Genomic DNA, 23,763 nt, shown 5'->3' with positions numbered 1-23,763 from the left:
GTCAAAATTAGACTCATTTATTTGGGCTGATGCTCGCGCTGTGTGGTGCTGATGCAGGCCTGAACATGGAGGCGCAGCTCCATTCGGCTTAGCAGGGTCAGCTGGGTGCAAGTGTTGGTGGTCGAGTTAATGTCAGACAGGCCTGCAAGTAAAGACACAGAAACCTCTGGATGCGAAGAGACAGGCATCCAGAGGCCTAGCTCTAGTAATATTTCCTCCCACAAATTCTTTGACTGCCCGTTTTTATTCCTTTCTTATTCTCCTGTGCTGTAGTGGTGCAGGATTTGCTTCATTTAATTCTGTTGTCCAGTTTATTGATTTAGTCTCACGTTTCACTACAGAGGTCCATGCAGTCGCTTTGAATTCAACCCTCCCTGTGTCATCAATCTAAAAATGCCCTTAAATTCTGAGGCTCTGCTCTGCTGCAACCTTTTGGTTCCCCACCCCATCAAAAACACATACACACCTCCTTAGCTGCAGGTTAATGCTTTGGCTGAGAATCTGGCCTCCCACATGGAGCAAGAGTTTAGCTTGAGCTGCTTATAATTACCACCCCAAAATGTGTAGCTCACTGCAGCAGCAGCAAAAATAGTATAGAATGTTTTATGGCATATTGCTGGTGTTTTTTTATGCAAAAGAGTTGTTAAATTATGGCAAAAGTCTTAATAATGATTATTTATTTGAAGTTAAGATCTTGATTATTAAACATATTTGCATTTGCATTTCACATTTGCATTAATTTTAAATGAGTGAATACATTTGTTGTGTTGCCTTGAGGGGTAGCCTCAGTCTTGAAATAAATTCAGCAGGTTTTGCATTTTTCCAGGTTTGACTCCTCCAAGCAAAAATGGTTTAGTATGTCTGTTATCATCTTTAGCTCATATTGGACCCTACCATGAACCTCGGAATGAGACTATATTTACCCCAACTTATAAAAAATTCAACCATTTAGTGAAAAATGTTGAAATTTGGATTAAACAGACGGAACATGATTGGAGGAAGAGACAGGACAAACAAACGTGTTGACAGGTATTCTCCATTTTCCCAAGACTGCATCAAAATTTGGTAACTTCTTAAAGAATTTTCTCAGTATCTTAGGAAAACTGGCTTTGGTAGAGAAATGGAAATAAATAATTTGCAGCATTGAGAAAAGGTCTGAAATTTACTCATCATCACAGGAGAACCTAAAAAAAATGTATGGATGTATTTTACATCCACTTCTTGATATTTATTCCACATTCATGACCCACTGGAAACAGCTTCACAATCCACTTTTGGATCCCGACTACCAGTTAAAGACATCTGCCCTAAAGGGAGGGAGGGTGCTCTCCACTTATCACACGTGACAAAACCTGTGGATGAAACAAGCACAACGAGACATGGGGCACCGTAAATGTTTGTCTTGTTTTCATGATTGTGGGAAGCCAAAATTGCAACTGAAATTAAATAACACAGAGCTAGTAGCTGAAAAGATGAAGAAACTTAGCTGACACATGCCAAGAGGATCAGGCTGCAGACCTCTATGGAGGGGTGTTTTTGGCTCACCTCTACAACGGGGCGACTTTGACTGTGGGGCAGGAAGTGATGTACATTACCCAAGCTAGGACCAGAATGAAGTACTGGATGACTTATATTTTCCGCTCGCTGTCAGAGGTTACAGTAAGGGGCTATTATTCACAGAAGCTGAATTTTATGAATAAAAATGGAAAATTTACTGAGGGGGATTATTGTAATTTTACACCCAACAAGCCAAGGAAAACTCAAAGAGAGTTAGGGTTGGGCACCCGAACCATAAAGGTTAGGGTTGGGGGGAGGGGGGTTTAAAATAACACACCACAAAATTAGAAAAAAAACAAAAAAGAATTACTACATCACTTCCCACCCCACAGTCAAAGTCGCCCGTTGTAGAGGTCTGTCCCAGGTCTCCCTAGACACCTGACTACAATCAAGATCAATATGAAAACACTGTAATTCTAATTTTACTGAATACAGCTGTCAGGGCCTGACTGATATTGTTTTTCAAGGTTGATACAGACGCTGATTACTGATGTTTAGAAGAGAGATACATTTATATGACAAACAGGATGTATTTTATTTGATCAATGTAAAATTGGATCATCAAAAAACGCAGAGCACAGGGTTCCTTCAGATCCTTAAAAAGTCTTGGATTGGACTTTGTGAATTTAAGGGCATAAAAATAATTAAACGTGTTAATTTTTCTAGTGAGTGTTCTTATATTTTAGAAGGCTCTTTGACCTAGACGTGCCTGCTTCCAATCTTTCTTTTCTACCTGCATTCATAAGTATATCCTTGTGGAATGCTATTATAAATATCACTGTTCCATATATTGATATAAAAGAGGCATTTTATGTGCCACAAATCATTACGTTTGGGTATTTATGACCAAAAGTTCTCTTGGTCCTATATCAATTGACATTTTGTCAACAGGTAATTAAACCAGATAATTCATCTTCTACTAAAAAAACTCACATTCCTTTAATTTTTGGAGCATTTGCTGCACATATTATGGCATTAATTTTTCTCCGCTTAGGTCTTGAAAAAGTCTTCAATTGGATTCTTAAAAGTGTGTATGGACCCTGAGAGCAACGTAGTAGCAGGAAAACAGAAACAATGCCAGATGCTCTGTGTCAGTGGCACCTCGGCCTCAGTGATGATTGGCTAGTGCTTGTATGATGTCTAGCCAATCAGATAGTGTTGTGGGTGGGACATAGGTGAGCTAAACAGAGCCAAAGTAGAGCGCTGTTAAATTGATTGATTGTAAAAATTTACAACAGCTGTTATACTGGATGGTATCATGGTTTGCATTTGCAATATAAAATATAAATGGTATCATGAGTCTAGCTGCTTGGTTATCAAGGAAAATGCAGAGAATAGTGATAGTTTTGAAGTGTGTATTTCTCAACTCAAAACACACAAATATAAAGGAGCATTAAAAAGATATAAACAACATTTTTAAGTACTAATTTCAAAATAACTGAATGTTTAAAAAAATGGTTTCCCTTAGTGCAGTAGTGGCACTATTGTGAATATAAGGGCCTTTGTGCTGGCATTTTTGTAAACCTTTCTAGTTTGACTTAGTACAAAAATGATAGCAGCCTTTCTCATTTATGTATTTCATTCTGACATTGCAGTTGCAATTAGATTAATTGTGCAACACTGTGATTAATTCTGTCAGTGACTGGCAAAATAAAATGCTGATACACAAAATCAGCCAAGTCTCTTATAGTAGCCTCGATAATAATCAATTCACCCCTAAAAGGGGTAAAGGTTGCACTGTTCAAAAAAAAGTCATCTTATGAGGATTTTTGGAAGACTTGACTTGAAATCATTGATATTACCAGTGCCATTGTTCTAATAGTTAAGCCTGCAACTTATGAGAAAATACAATGGGCAATAACTGAAGTGTGAGACAATGAAAAATATCTGTGTTTATGAGCAATTCCTCAATTTTTAAAGTTTACTCATTTTTTACACAATGCCTTTTGCTGCAATATGTCCCAAAAGTATTTTTTGAGCATCATTTTAATAATTAAAGATAGGTAAAAGCTTGACCATTACACTCAGACCTTGGTCCAGTTGTTTAAATCATAAGCATTTGTTGATAATATATTTTTCCAATTTATTGTGGCAAATTTGTCACCTCTCAATGTGTTTATTGCAGTCTTTTTAAAAAAATGTCATAGTAGGTTGTTAGGTCAAATGTTGTGCTGCAGTTTTTGCATTGCAATTAGCATTATTTTGATATCAGACGAGCATTTTTTACTCTGCTGAAGCAGTAGTAATTATATTTTTCACAAGTTAGCATTTTTTCATTTAAGGCGACAAGCATGAACGAATGCACCACTTAACAATGCAGCTTCACACACCAAATATTCTGGCATGTTCTGCATTATTTAATGACTTAGGCCTTGATAACTCTTGGTTATATAATAAGGCCCGTCAAACTAAACCAGTAACATGCAGACTCTCTGGGTGGAGCGAGTCTTTTCTAGAACAATGTAAACACACGTGCATGTTTCCCAGTAGGTAAAGGCAGAGACGCAGCAGGCAACACCTGCGCTCTGTTTGGCTGAGGTGAAGCTAGGATGGGATTGGTGGAGGCGACGGGGGGAGGAAAGGGAGGGCGACACCATCATGGGCCCTCTCTGCAGCAGTGGATGTAGCAGCCAGGATGAAGGAGGGGGGATGGGCAGTAAAGAGAGCTTCACCCTCTCTGTCATGGCTGTATATGAGCATCAGTCCGTAAGAGAAACAGGAGAAAATAAGGCTGGAGGATGAGGATAGAGGCTGATAGAACCTGAGCTGACACAAATTTTAATCACAGTTCAGGATGATGAATCTGGGGGAGCACAGTACACGTTTGTGAAATAAAATCTAGTGATTAGGGGGAAATAATATTCTTATTTGTGTTATCCAGGCTAATGATAGAGAGCTGCATATATGTTGACCCAGATAAATTGTGCTCATGTTTTTATAGACATTTATTCAAAGTTTCACGGTTCAAAGGTGTTTCACAGAATGTGTAATTTACCATTCAAATTTTGGAATTTCAAATCAGCGTGAGAGTAAAAGCAGGGAAAAAGTTTGCTGATTAGGTAAATAGAGGAGGACAGGATGGATGCAAGTCAAATAACTAAAATAACTCTTTAATGCTAAATATTCCTTATTAATGTGATTTCAGTAATGTCTTACATTGTAGCATTTGTGTTTTCTGTTCAGGGTCATGGGGTCCATCCATGGCAGTCACATTGGCACCTGACATGACGGATACAATATTGATCAGCATACTGTACTTTACAGCACCTTTAAATAATTTGATTGGCAATGGAAGACAGAAAGACGTTTATCAATAATAAACAGAGCTGATCCATTTAAACATAATGTTAGAATGGGAAATTCAATATATATTAGAATATTGACATAGTAACATTAAATATGCTGTCTTTTAACTAAAAGAGATGATGAAGGGCAAAGACCTTGATTGGTTTTGAATAATAAACATCAAATTTTATGTATCAATCGTCATCATTGTTGCTTCTTTGGGGCCAGCTCAGACTAAATAGATTTATCTAGGTTGTGGTCCAACTGCATTGTCACGGCTGACTGTCAAACATCAAGCCCGAATATGAGTGTTTGGAACAACAAATGCTCTTTCAGGCTGACGTCATCAATGATGCATCCAATGACACCCAATTCAACAAGGCATGTCTGAACTCTTCTTGCATCGTCTGTCTTGTTTGTCACTCTGACCTGACGTCAGCAGCATGTATCCTGATGTCTACCAATAAGAGAGCATTTTCTCCCTAGCTTTGTGCTACTTTTTACCGGAGTTATATTCCCCCACTTTTTTCCTTCCAGGGATCCTTTGTGTACACACAGTGAAGCTGTACGTATATGCTAAGCTAATCAGGCTAATTTTCTTTACCTGTTATAAAATTCATACCTTAGGTTCTGTTTGAAGGGTAGCCAGTCCACATTATCCTCCTCTTGATACATAAGGATGGGCCAATAATTGTTTCTTCTTTGTTATTTTCTTCTTTTTAGAGGAAAACATCGCTAGAATAGCACTGTTGCAGCTATGATTGACACTCTTTGGCCCACCAGTGACATATGAAATGGCACACAGTCACAGAGACAGTGGTGACGACAGCATACAGTGAGTGGTCAGGTCCGACTTGTAGAGTGGCCAGACTGTCGGCCAAGACGGAACAACATTTTTGTGATAGTCTGACATGGTCCTGTCATAAAAGACAAAAATAAAGATCACAGATTTGAAAATTGCAAATTTGATTTGTGCAACATTTCTTTGACGTTCATGTGTTTCAAAATACCAGTTTAATACATTTTTTTTTTGTGGCAGAGATGCTATACTCTACACATCATGCAAACATTCACATGTCAATTTTTCTGGAATAATTTGCAAAAATTTTAAATTTCCTTGTTTTTGTATATACTTGTCTTATTAAAAATGAGAAAAGCATTAAATCATCTTTCTCATTATCATCACAATTTATATTGAGTTTAAAATGAACCAAATAATTGCAGTTTTCCACAATTGTTCAGACTTAATCTACCAAATATGGTGTTTCTTATAATAAACAATAATTTATTGCTTGTTTATTTAGAAATACATAGGATAAGGAGCCTAGGATTGGTCTCATATTAAACCATACAGATTGATTTAGAATAATAAAAATGTTTTAATTAAACATGTCCTAAACAGAATTCCCTACAGCAGCTTGTCTGTATTTTAATGGATGACAGAAGAAGAATATTTTTAAGGTTCTTACACTTTAAAACCTTTAAATTTAGATCATCATAGATCCAAGAGATCCTAGCATTTGAATTAATAACTTTTTGCTTTTACTTCTGCATAAAGCAGAGCTTCTGTTTCCTCAATGTGAGGGTCACACTGAGAGGGGTCGCCAGATGCCTTTCATAAAAACAAAGAATATTTTCAAATAATTTTAAATAGTATAAATACATACAATTAATTAAATGTAGTAAGAAAATAATGGCAATTTGGTGAGATTTATGCTGGAATCAAAGTAATGCTTAAAACATCCTTAAATGTAAGTCTTCACATTACTATTCTTAAATGGTTGACTGTGTTCAACTACACTTCAACCACCTTCAGGTACAGTTGGAGTCACCAGTCTCTGGCACTATTATTTTGGGGGTTGCGGGCTGAAAAGTTTGAGAAACCCTGCCTTAATGAACTGACAAGTGAGAATTAAACAATGGTACTGAAAGCTGCTTTAAGACTTTGTTGTCAGCACCACTGTTGGGTTCATATCTTTACAAATACAGCAGCAAGTGCTACTTGTAATCTCCTGATACTGTTTTGAAGTTGAGGGAAATTTCAGCATCATTACATGCTGGTCGAGATGACAAAGGTTACCCTGGTGAGCCTAGCTGTTGTTGCTAACTGCTAATTAGCCGGACGCCATGTGTTGACAAAGACTGGTGTTGCGGCAGTTTTTTACCTTGTTTACTGCACAGTTTGCATTACCCATGTTCAACTCCTGACTTTCAGTTGTTTAAAAAGTTGGAATAATTCGGTAGTTTTGCTTTTTGTTCTGCTGGCAGTAGATAGACACTATGATCATGTTACCAGGGTAAGTACCAACTTGTTTTGTTGTGTAAGGCGTGCGCTGCATCATGCAGTTTAGCATCTGCCAGCTTTTTTGCTAAACTATGGGGAATTGTATGTTGAAACTGTCATCCCAGCATTTACACCCATAACATCTGTAGCGATACATGTATAAGCAAGGTGCACAGGATGATACATGGCTGTCTCAAGTTTTTTGAGCACAGGCTTAACCTAGGGTGAAAATGCCTGATTTTATTGTTCTTGTAAAAAAACAAAGAACATAAGAATAATTTGAATGTAGATAGTTTTATCCACAGACAATATGCAGTAATAGTACTCCGATTTTAACAGGATACTCACATACAAGCTACTTTGTTGTTCTTGCATTTAGATTTTTATGAAATAAACTGAGATTCATTGTGGTAATAAGTACATTTTGGGTAAATTAGTGCAGATTATGTTTGATCTTTGGAAAGATTGGCTCCTTCCAAAGATCAAACATGATCTGCAGTAACTTCTATTTCTTTGCCATGTCTTCATTCTTGATTCACAGATATGCCACATGTATTTATCTTGTAAAGGTAGGGAGCTATGGTATTTCATAAAAGAATTGAACTATTCCTTTAAGCCTCTAATATGTAATGAGTCCATATGCTTCTCCCTGGAAGGATCTGGAAGCAGGCAGCTGTGTACCATGTCTGTGTGGCGCTTTGTATATGTGGAGAACGGTGAGAGAGGAGGACGTATACATGCACCCAGCTGCATTTAGTAGCACATGCACACAAACACAAATGCGGTAAGCTCTCCATTGACCTTGGAAGCATCGCTGAACCACAGCATCACACACCCGTCTGAGTTCAGAGTGTGACGCAGTGACTGCAGCCACTGGACCTCTGCAAGTCTCACATATAACAAATATACATGCACAATGTCAGTCCAGAATAACTCCACGCTCAAACGTCATGTCGCTGTGGTTACAGAGAATGGGAGGCTGAATGAAACAGAGCTTTTTAGTACAGGGCAAACGTGGCTCATAATCTTAATGAATCCCCATTCTCTTTCATGGAGGAAGAGTGCTGTGTCAGAGCTGGCACACATCCTCCTCCTCCCACACGCCTCTCAGCTGCACGTAGCGACTCACACCATCCTCCCTCTGCAAACATATGCACATGTACAGTGTAGACATATTTATTACAGAGATATCTACTGAAAGAACATGGGTAAGCCAAAATGGCTCCTCCTCTGATGATTGAAACAAAAAGGAAGACAGATCAAGAAGACCAATAACACAACAATGGTTTGTCCCGATGTGCTTTAACTGTAAGAGATTTTAAAACAGGGCACAACATGATATTGGCTTGGGCTGTTTTGCTGTAGGTTCCCAGCATGGCTGAGCTGGACGAGACTGCAGAGCAATCAAGGCTACAGACAGAGCTTCATGTTGATCGAGCCTGCGGCATCCCAGAGGATAACTGGCTTCCTCAGTCTATTATATTTTGTCTGCTATTTTCTGTCCTCTGTGTTTCTGGGAGGGTTTTTTCAGATTTGATCAAATTCCCCTATAGTTAGAGTCTATGTAGTGTGAAAATACAAGACAAAGTAAAGACATCTTGCATTATGAGTAAATTAATTGCTTATCGAGCTGATGTTATGGAATAGTTTACTTCTCTGCTCTTGTTTGTAATAGAGCTGAAAAACTATGAATTTAATATCCTAATAATAACTTTCAAATAAATAGAAGATACTTGTGCATTAATGAAAGTATTAATACTCAGTGATGAGACCCCTTACCCTTATTATGCCTTTACATGTCACCAGTAAGTTACATAACCTACTACATAGCCCTCAGCTGCAACAGCATCTTCACCTCAACAGACCAGGCTCTGTGCATGCAAGCTCCAGGTAGTGAAAATACTCATACTTACCTACTTGATTGGCAGCCAGCGCCTGATTTGACCCGGGTTGTCCCCACACAGGTCCAGTTAGTCCCATGATACCTCACTACATTGGTAAACAGTGAGCTTTGGCATCCGAGAGCCATCCCCCTCCATGCTAGCTCCCACCGCCTACCATACTAACACACACAGATGAAACGGTTACTGATATTGATGAAAACCACAATAAAGTTCCCCCACAGTTATCATACCATTCATATTTTGATTGTCATGATAACCATTAGTGATAACTGCACTTTGATATTAGGGTTAATAATGTCCAAATAGCATGCTGGTTTGTTAACTGAGGTGGATTGGAAAAAAATGGAAAATCAGTGATTTAAGGCTGTAGAGGACTGTTAACCTCTACCCTCACTGCATTTACCTGCATCATTAGATCAGCTTCACCTGAAAAAAACTTCATAAGCTGTTTTTGTTCCTTCTCACGCCAAAGTACCAAAGAGCCGCTTCATTCCAAGCTGGCTTTCATGTCTTTTGCATTGAGGACAGGCTTCTGTCTAGCCACGCTGCCATAAAGCCCAGATTGGTGGAGAGCTGCAGTGATGGTTGTTCTTCTGGAACTTCGTCCCATCTCTACACAGGATCTCTGGAGCTCAGTCAGAGTGACCATCAGGTTCTTGGTCACCTCTCTCACTAATGCCCTCCTCCCTGATTGCTCAGTTTGGCTGGGGGACCAGCTCTTGGAAGAGTCCTGCTTGTGCCAAACTTTTTCCATTTTAGAATTATGAAGGCCACTGAGCTCTTGAGAACCTTCAGTGCAGCAGAGATATTTGCAGCCTTACCAGATCTGTGCCTTGCAACAATCCTGTCTCTGAGCTCTGCAGGCAGTTCCTTTGACCTCATGGCTTAGTTTTTGCTCTGATATGCATTGTCAGCTGTAAGGCATTATATAGAGAGGGGTGTGCCTTGCCAAATCATGTCCAATCAATTTAATTTACCACAGGTGGACTCCAATCAAGATGTAGAAACTTAGCAACAATCAAGGCACCTGAGCTAAATTTTTTAAGTGTTGTTGCTAAGGGTTTGAATGTCAATGTGATATTTCAGTTCTTTATTTTTCATAAATTTGCAAAAATGTCTCAAATACTGTTTCACTTTGTCATGATGGAGACTGACTGTAGATAAAGGAGAAAAAAAGACAAAAATACAGCTTATAATGTTAGTTCAGGCAGGCCATGGAGTAAATCGCTACCATCATTCAAACTTTATTTATATAGCACCTTTCAAACAAATTCAACTGCAGTTCAAAGTGCTTTCCAGAGTTGTACAAAAGTGATTGACAAAAAGGTAAAATGGTAAAAAGGTTTAGAGACTAATGCACACAGAAGCAGTTAACTAAAACAATTTAAAAGACAAATGATAAGAAAAGAGACAGAGATAAACAACAAAGCAGAAAAGGGAAGAATTTATGAAATAGGAAACATTAAAATTTGCTTAAAAACAGTTAAAGTTAAAATAAAACAATGATAAAAGATTTAACATTCCAAATAATTCAAAGCCTAAAAAACTGGACATTAATACATAGATCACACAATGATCATAACAAGAGTTGAATAAAAGCCTAAAAACCCTAAAATTAGATTTAAAATTTTCTATAAAATTGACATCAGCTGATCCCACATAGGCCCTCATCAGCTGATGGCCAGCTGATTTGCTCTAAGCACGCTAATGGTTGGCTAATTGCTATCATGCTGCCTTATTAAAACTCCTTTTGCCTGGCTATGCTCTGCTGCTCTCTCAGTTAGGTGCTCTTGCAAGCCCTCCTCCACCCCAGCTCCTCCTTCATTTCGCTTCTGAGCAGTGTTGGGTAGCGTTACTTTTGAAACTAACTTGCTAGATTACTGCGTTACATACTGAGAAAAGTAATTTGTTACGCAACTGCGTTACCCACTTCTAAAACTAACATGTTAGAGTACTCTTGCGTTACTAAATATTAAAACCCTTTAGACACTCAACCCACTTGACGGTTGTAGAAAACAACAGGTAACGACTGCATGTCTGCATTTGAATGTGCAGACTCTAATGTCAATGTACAGCATATTTACAGCCCATAATCTGTATCTCTGCGGCCTGAAAACACCACTAACAGACAGGAAAACCTTTACAGCTCTTTAACATGCTCACAATCTGACAACAAGCTGAGCAGAAGCAGACAGAATCAGTCAAACACTGTGCGTAATAACAGCGCGTAATTAGAACAGCTGAACAGCTGATTCAATGAAAGCAAACAGAGCTTTTAACTATGTTTCACCAGGATGCTGTTCTTGTCCCTTTTATCTAAAAATCCATCATAATGGGATTGATTCCACAGTAGTCTGCTGTCCTCTCTGTAATCTTACTGGCTCAACAAGCTAACAATGCGTGCGTAATGGCACAGAATGTTTACCTTCCGCTGGCACGTGACTACTACTTTGTAACACGTTACCCCCAACACTGCTAATAAGTGTCATTCTGTTGTCAGTGATGTCTGTTCTGCTTTGGGTTTTTGCTGCTTCTCCTCCTGCCTCATGCTTTCCTTATCAGCAAAGGAAAAACATTAATTTCTGCTGTTCCTGCTTAATGCTTTCCTTGCAGGTTCATGGAAGGGCGGCGGGATCCTAGAACATATACTGCAAGATTTAAATAACAGCAATTGATTCTAATAAACTGCTAATATAGAAATATTTAAAGCTGCAAATCATGTGTTTCTTGACAAAGTGGTCCTGACTGAATTTGAGAAGGGGGTCTGAATAATTTCTGAATGTACTGTTCATGCCGCTCACCTGCTGTGATTACAGAATATCGAGTAAAACATTTCAAAAAGTGAGTATATTTGAGTATCTTGATAAGACAAGCTGCTGATGAATACCGACAAATGACAAGAAAACAGATGACGAAATAAGCCACGGATATTAGGCAGGTGAGATGATCCCCTCTGTCACATCTACAGCCTAATTACTGTGTCATCCTGTGGGAAAACTCAGTGCACATAAGCCTCCTTTCCCTGAAATACGTTTGTGTAGACAGACACCTCAATTACAGTACCGTAACCTATAGACAACCTCCATTACTACCATTTTCATCATCAATTAGTCCTCATTGCTTTGTGAAGTTTCTGGATATTTAACAATAGGAAAAGAAAAAACCTCTTGTTTTCGTTGTCAAAGAATTGGAGCGGATCACTTCTGAGTATTGAAAAATACAAAACATCTTATTGTATAACAAGAGCAGCTTAAGATATCATATCCACTAAAAGACTTATAACTGGGGGTGTGGAGTAGGCGGTATTGAAACAGCAGGTTTTGCGAGTCATCGATTAGTCAACTGGTTATTATTGACCTCATTACATAAGAAAATAGGGTTGTTATTTGGCACTAGAAATTAATAAAACTGCCTTTTGATCGGTAGTAGTACATATGTCTACAAAACACTTTCACTACCAGACAAGCCAAGATTAAAATTGCCACTTAAACAGAACAAAGCTGGCTGCGGTAGTGCATTCAAAACTGGCCACAAGTTATGTTCTTGTTGCTTCTGTTTCTGATGATTGATAAGGGCACCTGTTAATGCCAGTTTACCCTCACAGACACTCCTTACTGTCAGATGAAGAGTGGTGGCTGACAGCTCCATGTGCCTCCAGTGTAAACCACTCAGGATGAATTTCTAATTGCTTGTGATTTTTACCTGTCTTTGTGCCCCAGCAGGTATTAATCTTAACCTTTTTGAGACACACAGCATGTCCTAACATATTGATGATCGTCTCTATTATTGCACTAGTGTTAATTGAGGCTTCAATAGTAAATAATCCCAGCACAGCAAGGGTAGAGCTGTGATGTTATTACTGTGTACAGACGTGATGGTAGAGTCTGTCTCCTCTCTGCACCTCTACGTCATCTCCCATCAACCCCTCAGTGAAAGTCATGTGAAAGGGTCATGCATCGGTGCAGGTCATGTTTTAGCTGGACTGACATGCATGTCTCTCCCTCTTGCATTTGCAGGACGTATATTAGAGACATGAGAGGCCAAAAAAACTCATCAACCTCCTTGGCTTTTCTTGCAACCTACTTGTGCTGGTTTGGGCTGGTTATGGTGTTATGTAACAGCACGCCTGACCGCGAGGCTGAGGAAATATCGGGCAGTAAAGCAGACTTGCTCTGGTTTTTAAGAATACTCTTTTACATGTACATGATTTATGGAACTGGGGGAAACAATTGCTGCTTGTGATGTTACTGATTAACTCAAACTATAAAATTTTCCAGAGATTGTAAACAAACACCTTTAAAATGGGTCAGCATTTTCACAAGTCATGCAAGTATGGTAGCTAATATTGTTGTTTATCAAGAGACTTAAAGTCCAAAATAGAGAAAAGTATGATTGTTTGATTCAACGTAAATTGCTCATGTTCAACTCAACATAACCTCACTGCATCAATTAAAACAGTTTTCTGTGTTTCATTCATATGGCAAAATACTCTCACCAGCCACTTTATTAGGTACACCTTGCTAGTACCGGGTTTGTGTTCAGAACTGCTTTAATTCCTCACAGCATAGTTTCAACAAGGTGTCGGAAATAGTCCACAGAAATGATAGCATCACTCAGTTGCTGCAGATTTGTCAGCTGCACATCCATGATGCTAATCTCTGTAAACCCTGGGGATGTTTTTGTATGAAAATTTCAGTAGATAAGCAGCTGAACTATTGAGCAATTGAACAGGTGTACCTAATAAAGTGGCCATTGAGTGTATATGTATAGTATATAGCAAAAAAGAAAACATCCCATGACATTTTTTTCTTCGATATCATCCGGCCTTAATTCACACAATTGCTTTGCAAAGTTATCCTCAGTATGTTGACAGGTCATTGAAATAACAGTTTTATTCGGACAGGTCTATCGTAAACCCACTATAAGCCCTCACATATAGAAATAATGGAGTGGATGTTGAACTGCCTCCATTACTTCTTTCGCTCCATTTTGTTTCTAAGGCCTGTAGCATACTTAATTTTCACTGACTGAGATAGAGACCTGGCCTCGTGGCTTATTTAATTGCTTCTCTGAGGGCAACACCCGGTGATTGAAGCTTAAAGTGGCTATTATTCAAACACACAGTTAAAAGAGCCTTAGAACTGAGGGCTGTCATCATATTTTGGTGTGAGCTGAGCTGAAATGTCCGCCTGTCTCTTTAAGATCACCCGTGTCACATCCTCTCTCTCTCCAGAGATGCTGCTTTGAAGCCGAGATCCAGAGAAAAAATGGGTCATGTACTCATAGGTGAAAGTCCCTGAAGGGGGCATAGCCACGAGTCAAAGGGAGAAACTGTCAGCTCTTCACTGCTGCATCATGTGCAGTGTCACTGAATATATCAGTATTATCAGATACCACAAAAGGCTTCTTATTTCTAATTGTGCTACATGCATGTAAATCTCCTGGGATTTGTCAAAAAACAAAATCCTGATTTTGTCACATAACTGTTGGTAAGCTATCATGTATTCAAATTTGGTTTAGCCTTGAACACACTGAAAGAGTTAAAGTCTGGACCAATATTGAAAATTTGAAACCCTGCACATGACAGCCTACAATGACAGATTCAACACTTTTGTTCTGAAGCTGCATGGTGGGCAGTGATATGCACCACACACTTAGGCTGGCCACACACCTCACAATTTTCAAAATTATTTCAAAAGAAATTTTTCATCCTGAAACCCTCAAAGCACACACATTAGATGACTCAGCCAGATCCTGAGACCCCACACCTGCCATAATAGAAACACTTTCTCCATAAAGATTCCCCCGATATCTCGCAGAAAGTTGCATGATCAAGTGTGACTCTAGTAGCAAAAACAAACATGGATGAAAGAATCTTGGCTGGCTGAGCAGGAAAACCCCCAGAGCAGAGCAGGCATCAATGAAAACAGAATGACATTGATTAGTCAGAAGCAGAATGAAGGAGGAGCTGGGGTGGAGGAGGGTTGCAAGAGCCGCTTGCAGAGGGAGCGTCAGAGCATTGCCAGGAAAAAGCAGATTAAATAAAGCAGCATGAGCGATTTGCCAATAGTGTGCTTAGAGCAAATCAGCTAGCTGTTAGCCGATGACAGCTTGTGTGAGATCAGCTGATGTCAATTATGGCGGTGCTTGATTCTGTGGCCTGCCTGAACTAATGCTATATGCCTGATCTTTGAAACACTTGATGATTATTAGGACCAAGGGCATAGCACAGTGGGGAAAAAGGGTTCTGGTTACCCAGGCCCACAGTAGGGAGGGGCCCTTGAGAAACCTTAAATGAAACAAGTGTTTTTATTTATTTTTTCTCAGTAACCAGTGTCATTATTAAATCAAAGCGACTCGATCCAGAGACTAAAATTTGTTTTAAATAAAATTCCGGGGGACCTCTGCTCCTCCCTTAAAAATGTCCAAATGGTGTAGTCCAGTCCTGTGAAATAATGGAAGTAAATCCAGTTCAACCAGTACATAGATATTTGTAAAAATAACACAACTTTTGTTGCTTGGCTATCCGGTTAAGGGGGGCCCTGTGTGATATTCTTTCTGGGGGCCCAAAATCCCTATCCACGCCCCTGATTAGGACAAATCATTATTTGCGACATTCCTCAACCCTGGCCACGCTCCCTGATCTTTTGGGGCAAATCTGGCAAAGGTCGGTCTAAAATTGGGTAGTGTTGTCAGCCTGACAGATTCATTCACCAACAACCAGTCTACTTGATCAAAACTTGAAATCTCAAACTATCACATCATGGCTATGGAAGATTTTATGTGGCTAGCTGTTAGCTGCCTTCTACATCCACTGTGGTAGAAATTTCAGCCAAGCTCTTTTCCTTGTCAGTTCAATTGTAGTATGCTCTACAGGACACAATGTATAAACTCTTGTGTCCTTGCCACAAATCAACAAGTTGGTCTTTAATTTCTGGCATCTAGCTAGCTTGGTCTTTACTATTGTTGCCATGGCTGTGTTTGTTGTGCTTCCTCCTTCAGTCAGCTTGCTGACTGGCTATCTTTAAGTTCCACATGCCCCTAAAAGTCGACAGAGTAAAAGCAACCCTGAGCATCTTCTGAGCAGATCAGGGGTGAGGTATGTACATACTGATACAGAAGATTAAACATCAAATTAGTTGATGGCTGTTACCGATGTTTTTGCATCTTTTTTGTAAGACGGCAAAATTTCTCTCATCTTTGACTGCTTTAAAGGATCACGGATTGTCCAACAGGTCACATCTTCTGCCCAGTCATTACATTTTTTTCTTCTAAATCTGCAGTTAGGTATGCTAAATGTCAAGATTACATTGATGTGCCACAACAGATAAATATCTGCCGCTGACACTGATCCCCACATTATTTGCAGATAACCAATGATGTCAAAAAGGCCAATATTGGCTGATAAAGATGTTAAACTGATGCATCCATACTCTATACACCACAGGAAAATCTGACAAGAGTATCTCTAGAAGAATCAGATAATTGGGTCTTTGCTTACTTGGGTCTGGACCAAAATTGCCCTGATTATCTTGCAGTGTGTGCCTTACTACAGTCTGTCATTCATTAATGCAAAGGAGGCCTACATTACCAGTAAATACTAAACCCCTGCCAAATGAAATCAAGAAAATCAAGGCAAGCTGACTAAATCTTCCACCACTTACAAGATAAATTCAGGCAACATATTTCATTCTGACCAAAATTAGTCTTGTCAGAAATCCCTGCTCATCATTTCATGTCCAATAGATTTTATTATTCCTTTTATTGAATACAAAGTTCAAGAGATCCATAACTGCAAGATTATTTTAATTAATTTTTAATCCACCCCAGTGTCTCAAAACACAGAGCTGAATGAGCCAGGGACAGTGCTACCTCTTCTACATTGGAATTTAATAGTGGGAGTATCATTATCATTATGGTCTTAAATGTAATTTTCTGTTTCATTTTGTGCCTGTAGTCCCTCGTAGTTCCTCTCCTCTCTCCCCCATGAGGATGTGTATCCTGTTAAACTGGATGTCAGAGAGATTATGAGGCGTCTGAGTGTGCCCTAGTGTATTAGTGTTTGCCACTATGCCTGTTTGGTTGACACAGCTGTTGCGCTGTTTTCTCAGGTCTCTTTCCTTCTGTCTGACTGCAGGATTTTACATTGTGGAGCTTTTATCAGAAGGTCAAAGAGGAAAAATCAACAACGCTGTCTTTTCCTTAGACATCAAAAGTGAAGGGTCCACTTTGCTTTTATTATTGTAGTCTCTGTGTTGACATGACTCATGGAGGTCAGCAGGGTAGAAGAAAGAGAGGGGAGCAGAACTAAATTCAGGATTGTGGAATTTTTTTCTTAACCGTATGCCCTAAAAACATTTTTTTGTTTAAGTCTTGACATTTATACATTTTTATAAACTATTAGGGATCAGTTCAAGGTCAGCTCATAGTTTTTTGTATATAAATGTGCATAAATGTTGCATTTATTATTTTGAAGCCCCTTTGAACCACTGAAAGGAGCCAAAAATAAATGACTGACATACAAGTATCAGTACTGTTTTGTTTGGACACACTTGGACATTTACAGCTTGCATTTGATGCAGTATATCACCATCTTTGATTAGATTTTTTTTACCTCTTTGATTTGTTTTGGTTTCCACCAACTTCTGAGGAAAATGTCCATTAATTTAGCAGCTAAATGATTCATTTTTGATTGACTCTCTCTTAATCATTCATTTCATCTTTGAATCATCTGGTTCTGGAAAGATAGTGTATGGATTCTTCAAGTTCTACAGGTGTTGAATTTACTGCATATCAGTAATAGTTTTTATCAGGGTTTGATCGATTATCAGCCTGGCTGATTGTCTGGGCTGGTATTAGGCATTTGGCTGATATCTTTATCCACATTTTATTTTACTGTTGGCTGATAAAATTGATCAGTTAAAAAGTGCTTGATCCCTAGAGGTAGGCAAAATTTGCCAGTATTTGCAACGGACATATTGGCTTGAGATATCATCTGTATGTACAAAGAAGTAGGCTAAGTGTAATTTTAAGATGGACCAACAGATCTACTAACCTCACAAAGCAGATGGATAAGCTAGACTCCATATTTGTCAGGCAAATCCATCTTGCAAAGCTCCAATCTGAAACAACTGTGCCAGGTCTGAGAACAGATCTGGACCTATCAGTGTCATTTGATAAGAAAGAGCCGGCAGCTGTGGGTTGGTTTTTGTTCTACTGGAAGCTGTAGCTGCTGCTGGTGTAGTGATTAGCTTGGAAATGAGCAAAGAACATGTGTTTGCAATGGTTTCAGGTTGGGTTTAGTTGGTACTGTAAGCCAGTAGTGAAGATCTTGATAGCATTTCTTTATTGAAAGAGGAGCAAAGAGCGATACTTAAAGCATGCTTTGGCAGATTGCACTTCTACTGAATGGCCTTGGTACGAGTTTTATCCACCAACTCACCGTTTGTAAACTGTCAGCGCCTTGCTGCTGAGCTCACTTTACTACAAGTGCTGTGTATGACTACCTCGTTTTGTCTTGTTGCTCCAATGTTCTTCATATGGGAGGTTTCCCAGATGAATTTGAAATATATCTAATGAAGTGCATTGATGAAACAGTCTGTCTGTTGTGTCAGGTAAGGGATCTACATCAGCAGAAGTCTTTTCATTCTTCATCCTCTTTCTTTAAACTTTGAAGTGTGTTTTAAAGAGTGAAGTTGAAGGTCTAAACTACATTTATATATTAGTATCAATGCCTAGAATTAATTTGTAAATATCTCTATTGTGCATCCCTGCAACCCCTAGTGTGTTGTAATATTTTATAGTGAAACTTTAGTTACTTACAAGACCCTGCACATTGTTAATTCAATAAATTCCAGATGAGCTGCTTTTTTATTTAAAATATGACCTGAGTTCAGCTCTCAGCTATATATTTACCTTCATTATTTAACATTTATTCAGATTTAAATGTTATGTGGTTTATTCTAAGTTCAGTTTTAACAGGATTCAATACTTACTGTCCTGTAAATTGAACATATTCTCATTAAACACCTTTTTGTTGATATCTCTAACATTAATAAGGGATATTGATTTGTAGAAAAAAAATTATGCATCCTGAAGAAAGATTCATTTAGTTGACTTTGCCCTAATGCATTAGTTTTGTACATAGAGTGGCCTTTATCAGGAAACCCTTATCAGAAAAATGCTGCAGCTGCACCAGAGGAAACTCAGCAGCTGCTGCAGAGGAAAAAGGAAAATGAGTGACTGATAACCCTGGAGCTTTTTGTTTGTAGAAGAGTCTCCTCCTGCAGTGAGAAGCCACTGTTGGGGGGGAAACCAAGTCACCCTTTTAGGATTCTAACTGAGCAGTGTTCATTTTTCCTGCATGTTAGGCTACATCAAGCATTCAAAGCAGATTTCAAAGACTCTAAATAAAGTAAAAGCCTTTGTGCTTCTGTTTTTGTTGCTTTGGTTTAGATCTGCTCTCCTGTTTTGCTGACTCAGCGGCTTTAAGAGCAGGACACAGAAGGAGCTGGATATAGTCCTTAGCTGAGTCGGGAAATCTCTCTGTCATTTAGTGAGAATAATACTGGGACTATTCCAAGTTCATCATCCCACAGGAGGTCAGATACAGTTCTTGGGACTCAAAGGAGGTGCAGGTTGGAGTCTCAGTGTTACAGGATTCACTAGGTCAAATTACAGGCATATAGTTCATACCGTCTGCAGGCTCAACCCTTCCTTTCTTCAATCTTATAAGTCAGCTTTATAAAATCTGAAACTTTGAGCTCTTCTTCTGGTAAACTGGACACAAACAAGCAACATCTATTCTGTACAGCTCTTGTCAATGTTATCATTCATATTACATGCCTTTTCTTAGAAGACAATCAGCTGTTCTTACGTAGCCTCAAGCAGGATAAAAGTTGCTGTGCTACTCCATTCTTCTTTGCAATACTGCTTAAGCTCTGTCTGGCACAGGGATCAGGCGTGAACAGCCCTTTTTAAGTCCAGCCACAATTCTCTATTGGATTGAGGTCTGGGTTTGACTCAGCCTCTTCAGAACATTCACCTTGTTGTCTGTAAACCATTTGTGTAGCTTTTGCTGTATGCTATTTTAAGAAATATTCTACTGACAAGTCATGATAATATTCAATTTTGACTGCAATTAGAAGATATTTTAGTTATTCTAGGAGGCAGAAAACTAAATGTCCCTGTTCTGTATCTGATGTGTTCTACTTTATTTTTTAAACAGTCCTTCTTTATCTGTTGTAATCCATATCTGTGTTACCTCAGGTTTATGCTGGGGTCAGGGGGGCTTAGTAGTTTATATTCACAGCCTTCCAGCATGATGTTAAACAGTAATACACCCTAAATGGATTTATCCTAATACAGCTGGCAGATGGTTGGTGCAGTGATCAGGCTAATGTCAGCATAGAAATGACCGTCGCTGAATGATCTCACAGTGAATGGGATTATTTTTCCTCTGTGGATCTTTGAAATCAGAGAGCAATGAAGCAGAGTACCTCCCCGACTGTCTGCATTTATATTCACCACCGCTGTAGTAGATCTGTGGTCATTAACCTTGTATGGGGCTATATTTGTCCTTTGCATGATAATGTCCTCCAGTGTTGGAATTGCATCATGGGATATTGAGATTCTGCCCAATGCCAGTGGAGCAGGATGGTGTAAGTCATTTCCACTGCAGTTTACATTTGATTTTGTGTTAAATTTTGGTCTGGTGAGGTAATAGAATACAAAACAGGAAAAATAAGATCTTCATACTCTGGTGGTATAGTTTGTGAAAGAATGGGGCAGTAGTTTATTGATTTTGTTTCAGTCTTCAGATCTTTTTGCTGGTTTTATACCTGTAATGGAGAAGTCAGACAGTGGATAGAACAATGCAGTGGTCTAAGCAGACTGGACGTCAGAGGTAGATCATAGAATGCTCATTACAACCACTGGAGACTTGAGACTTGACTTGGACTTGCAAAAAATGACTTGTGTGCATCTCTGGTATAGCATGGATTGGGAAGTGGATGGATGGATAATAGGTGAATATATAGACGGATCGATGGCTGGGAGGCTACATGGATCGCTAAATGGACATATAGATGTTTGTATGGATAGATGGATATACAGTAGGTGGAGGGATAATGGATGGGTGGTATTTTATCCTCCATATGAAGTTCTCATTGTGATTTAAAAGTGCCAGCAATATAACAAAATAACCAAGTTTGTGTAAATTCAAGGGGCTTAATGTGCTCCAGTTTTGAGAATGGGAAAAGCAGCCCCTGTCTCTCTGTGTGCATGAGTATTTTCTGATGACCAAATACACTGACTGCCGCAGGATGATGTGATGAGCAAACATGATTCAGAGTCCTGAATTATGTTTCATTTCTTTTACAGAGATTATGAATGATGTCATCAAGAAGGTGAAGAAGAAGGGAGAATGGAAGGTAAGAAAACACCCTAAAAAATAACTGATCCAATAACTAAACTCTGTAGCAGAGATGCAGGGAAATAATCAGAATCTTTAATTTATCTGTGTTTTTATTTAGCTTGTTTTGAAAGTTGAAAGCTCTGCCAGGTAGTCCATTCTGTAATTTAGTTTGATGCTTTAAATTCTGGGAAACAAAATCTGCAGTGATAAATTACTTGGAAGGGGCTACTCTCCTAGTCAGCATTTTCCTCCCTGTCATATTTTAAATGGTTACATCATCAATACTCTGGTGTCATTTTCTGCAAAAAACCCAGACATTTACACAAAGTCATTGTTAAAGTAAAAGAAGTATTTGCTCCATCTCCTCATTTACGTGTGCATGCTTGGATGTGTAGCTTTATTTGAATGAGGGCGCTTAACTCTGCTTGTATAGTAACCGTCTTACTTCCTGTTTCCAGGCTCTGATCGTAGACCAGCTGAGCATGAGGATGTTGTCCTCCTGCTGCAAGATGACAGACATCATGACAGAGGGCATCACCAGTAAGAGACACATCTTCTTTATTATTTATTTGTTTGTATTTGTGCACGTCTTTAAGTCTGTTTCTTCTTCTGTAGTTGTGGAGGACATCAACAAGCGGCGAGAGCCTCTGCCCAGCTTGGAGTCCATCTACCTGATTACACCCACAGAGAAGGTATGGGTGCTTTCTCTCTCCTTCCCACTCACTTTTATGTCACTCTCTTTAATACAGTGTGTACATTAAGAGGTGTGTCTGAGGAATAGAGAGAAGCTGTGTGTCTAAACACAAGGCTGTTGACTCAGCTGAAAAAAGTACACATGCATTATGCAACTCTTTGTTTCCATGTCTCTGTTCTCCTATCTTTGCCTTAATAAATTAAAAACTGCTCTGTTGGCTTTACAAATGCTTTATTAGGATTTGTAGAATCTTTACTACATTGATTTTATTTCTTTTATTTGTCACCTTACTCTTAATTCAAACTTCATTGAATTAAAACGTGCACATGTAGCCCTTTAGCCATCATCACCGCAATGAGATGAACTTGATAAGCTGACAAAATGATTTGATTGTCTCTGTTTGTCTTTCCAGTCCGTCCACACCCTCATCGCAGACTTCAAAGACCCTCATTCAGCCAAATACAAGGCAGCCCATGTCTTCTTTACCGACTGTGAGTAGAAATATGACCACCTATGTTATGATTCCTGGGTGTGATAGAGGTGTTTTTTCAAGCATTATTCATGTTGCAGAATTCAAATAACAACCATTTAACACATATATATTATGTTTAAAAGTATGTCAGCAATCAACCATATGCAAAAATCGGTAGTATTTATCCATGATGCAAACAAAATAGAAACCCTTAAGTGAAGTTTATATGCAAAAGGTTTATTAGATGCATTCTGAAAAAGCATTGCCTATTGACATAGAAAAAGTAATTTTACCTATTTAAAAAAAATTGAGAGTTAAAGGTCACATATTTTACCCCTTTAGTACAAGTTTATATTGGTCTCAGAGATCCCCTAAACATGCCTGTGAAGTTAACTGCTGAAAAAACACTCCAGTATTGGATTTTTGCATGTCTAAAAAGCCTTCTGTTTCTGCCCTGCTCAGAACAAGCCGTTTCTGTGTCTGTAGCTTTAAATATTAATGAGCTGTCTGGTCTGCCCCTGACCCCACCCCTCCAAGGAAATGGATGTGGCTTAATGGATGTGGCTCTCCTGGTCCTGAGAGGAGGATCAGGAGAAGAGGGCAAAACTTTCTTCCAGGGGTGGAACAACTGAACCTGGGGGCGGGGCTTACTCCCCACATGACATCATGGGGGAAATATCTGAGAACAGCTTGTTTCCGCAGACATTTTCTAAAAGGCGGAGAAAGAGAGGGGAGGGAATGGATTTTTCAGATTCTTGGGGGGATTGTGGACAGGTGGGGGCATGTATTTTGCTAGAAAAGCCTGAAAAAGTGTATTTTGCATAATATGTGACCTTAAAAGTTGTTACAAGTGTTCAGACTGCAGTAACAATGAAACGGCAATGAATTGCTAAGCTACAGTGCAAACCACTTATTTAATTGTTTTATTAAGAAAAAAAAAAAAAAGAGAATTTGCTAGAAAGACTTGATGGTTTTCTCAATTTTCTCTTTCCAGCCTGCCCTGATCCTTTGTTCAATGAGCTGGTAAAGAGCCGTGCTTCTAAAACCATCAAGACTCTGACAGAGATCAACATCGCCTTCTTGCCCTATGAGTCCCAGGTAAACATTCATTTTGTTCATATCAGGCTGTCTGGAATGGCGATGACTCCAGTA

At 39.0% G+C, this 23,763-nt stretch overlaps 1 protein-coding gene across 2 annotated transcripts in view; it reads left to right on the top strand.

Moving 5' to 3' along the window:
* Positions 1–23,763, top strand: part of stxbp1a (syntaxin binding protein 1a) — a 55,171-nt gene that overhangs the window by 916 nt on the left and 30,492 nt on the right. For both annotated transcript variants that reach the window (XM_041810687.1, XM_041810686.1), the window contains exons 2-6: positions 21,412–21,461; positions 21,904–21,985; positions 22,061–22,137; positions 22,552–22,630; positions 23,606–23,709. In XM_041810687.1, coding sequence (XP_041666621.1) covers positions 21,412–21,461; positions 21,904–21,985; positions 22,061–22,137; positions 22,552–22,630; positions 23,606–23,709 — 392 coding nt within the window. The remainder of the gene's footprint in view (positions 1–21,411; positions 21,462–21,903; positions 21,986–22,060; positions 22,138–22,551; positions 22,631–23,605; positions 23,710–23,763) is intronic.

This window comes from Cheilinus undulatus, linkage group 17, assembly GCF_018320785.1.
Source record: "Cheilinus undulatus linkage group 17, ASM1832078v1, whole genome shotgun sequence".
Lineage (NCBI taxonomy): Eukaryota > Metazoa > Chordata > Actinopteri > Labriformes > Labridae > Cheilinus > Cheilinus undulatus.
This window is presented reverse-complemented; position numbering and strand designations above follow the sequence as displayed.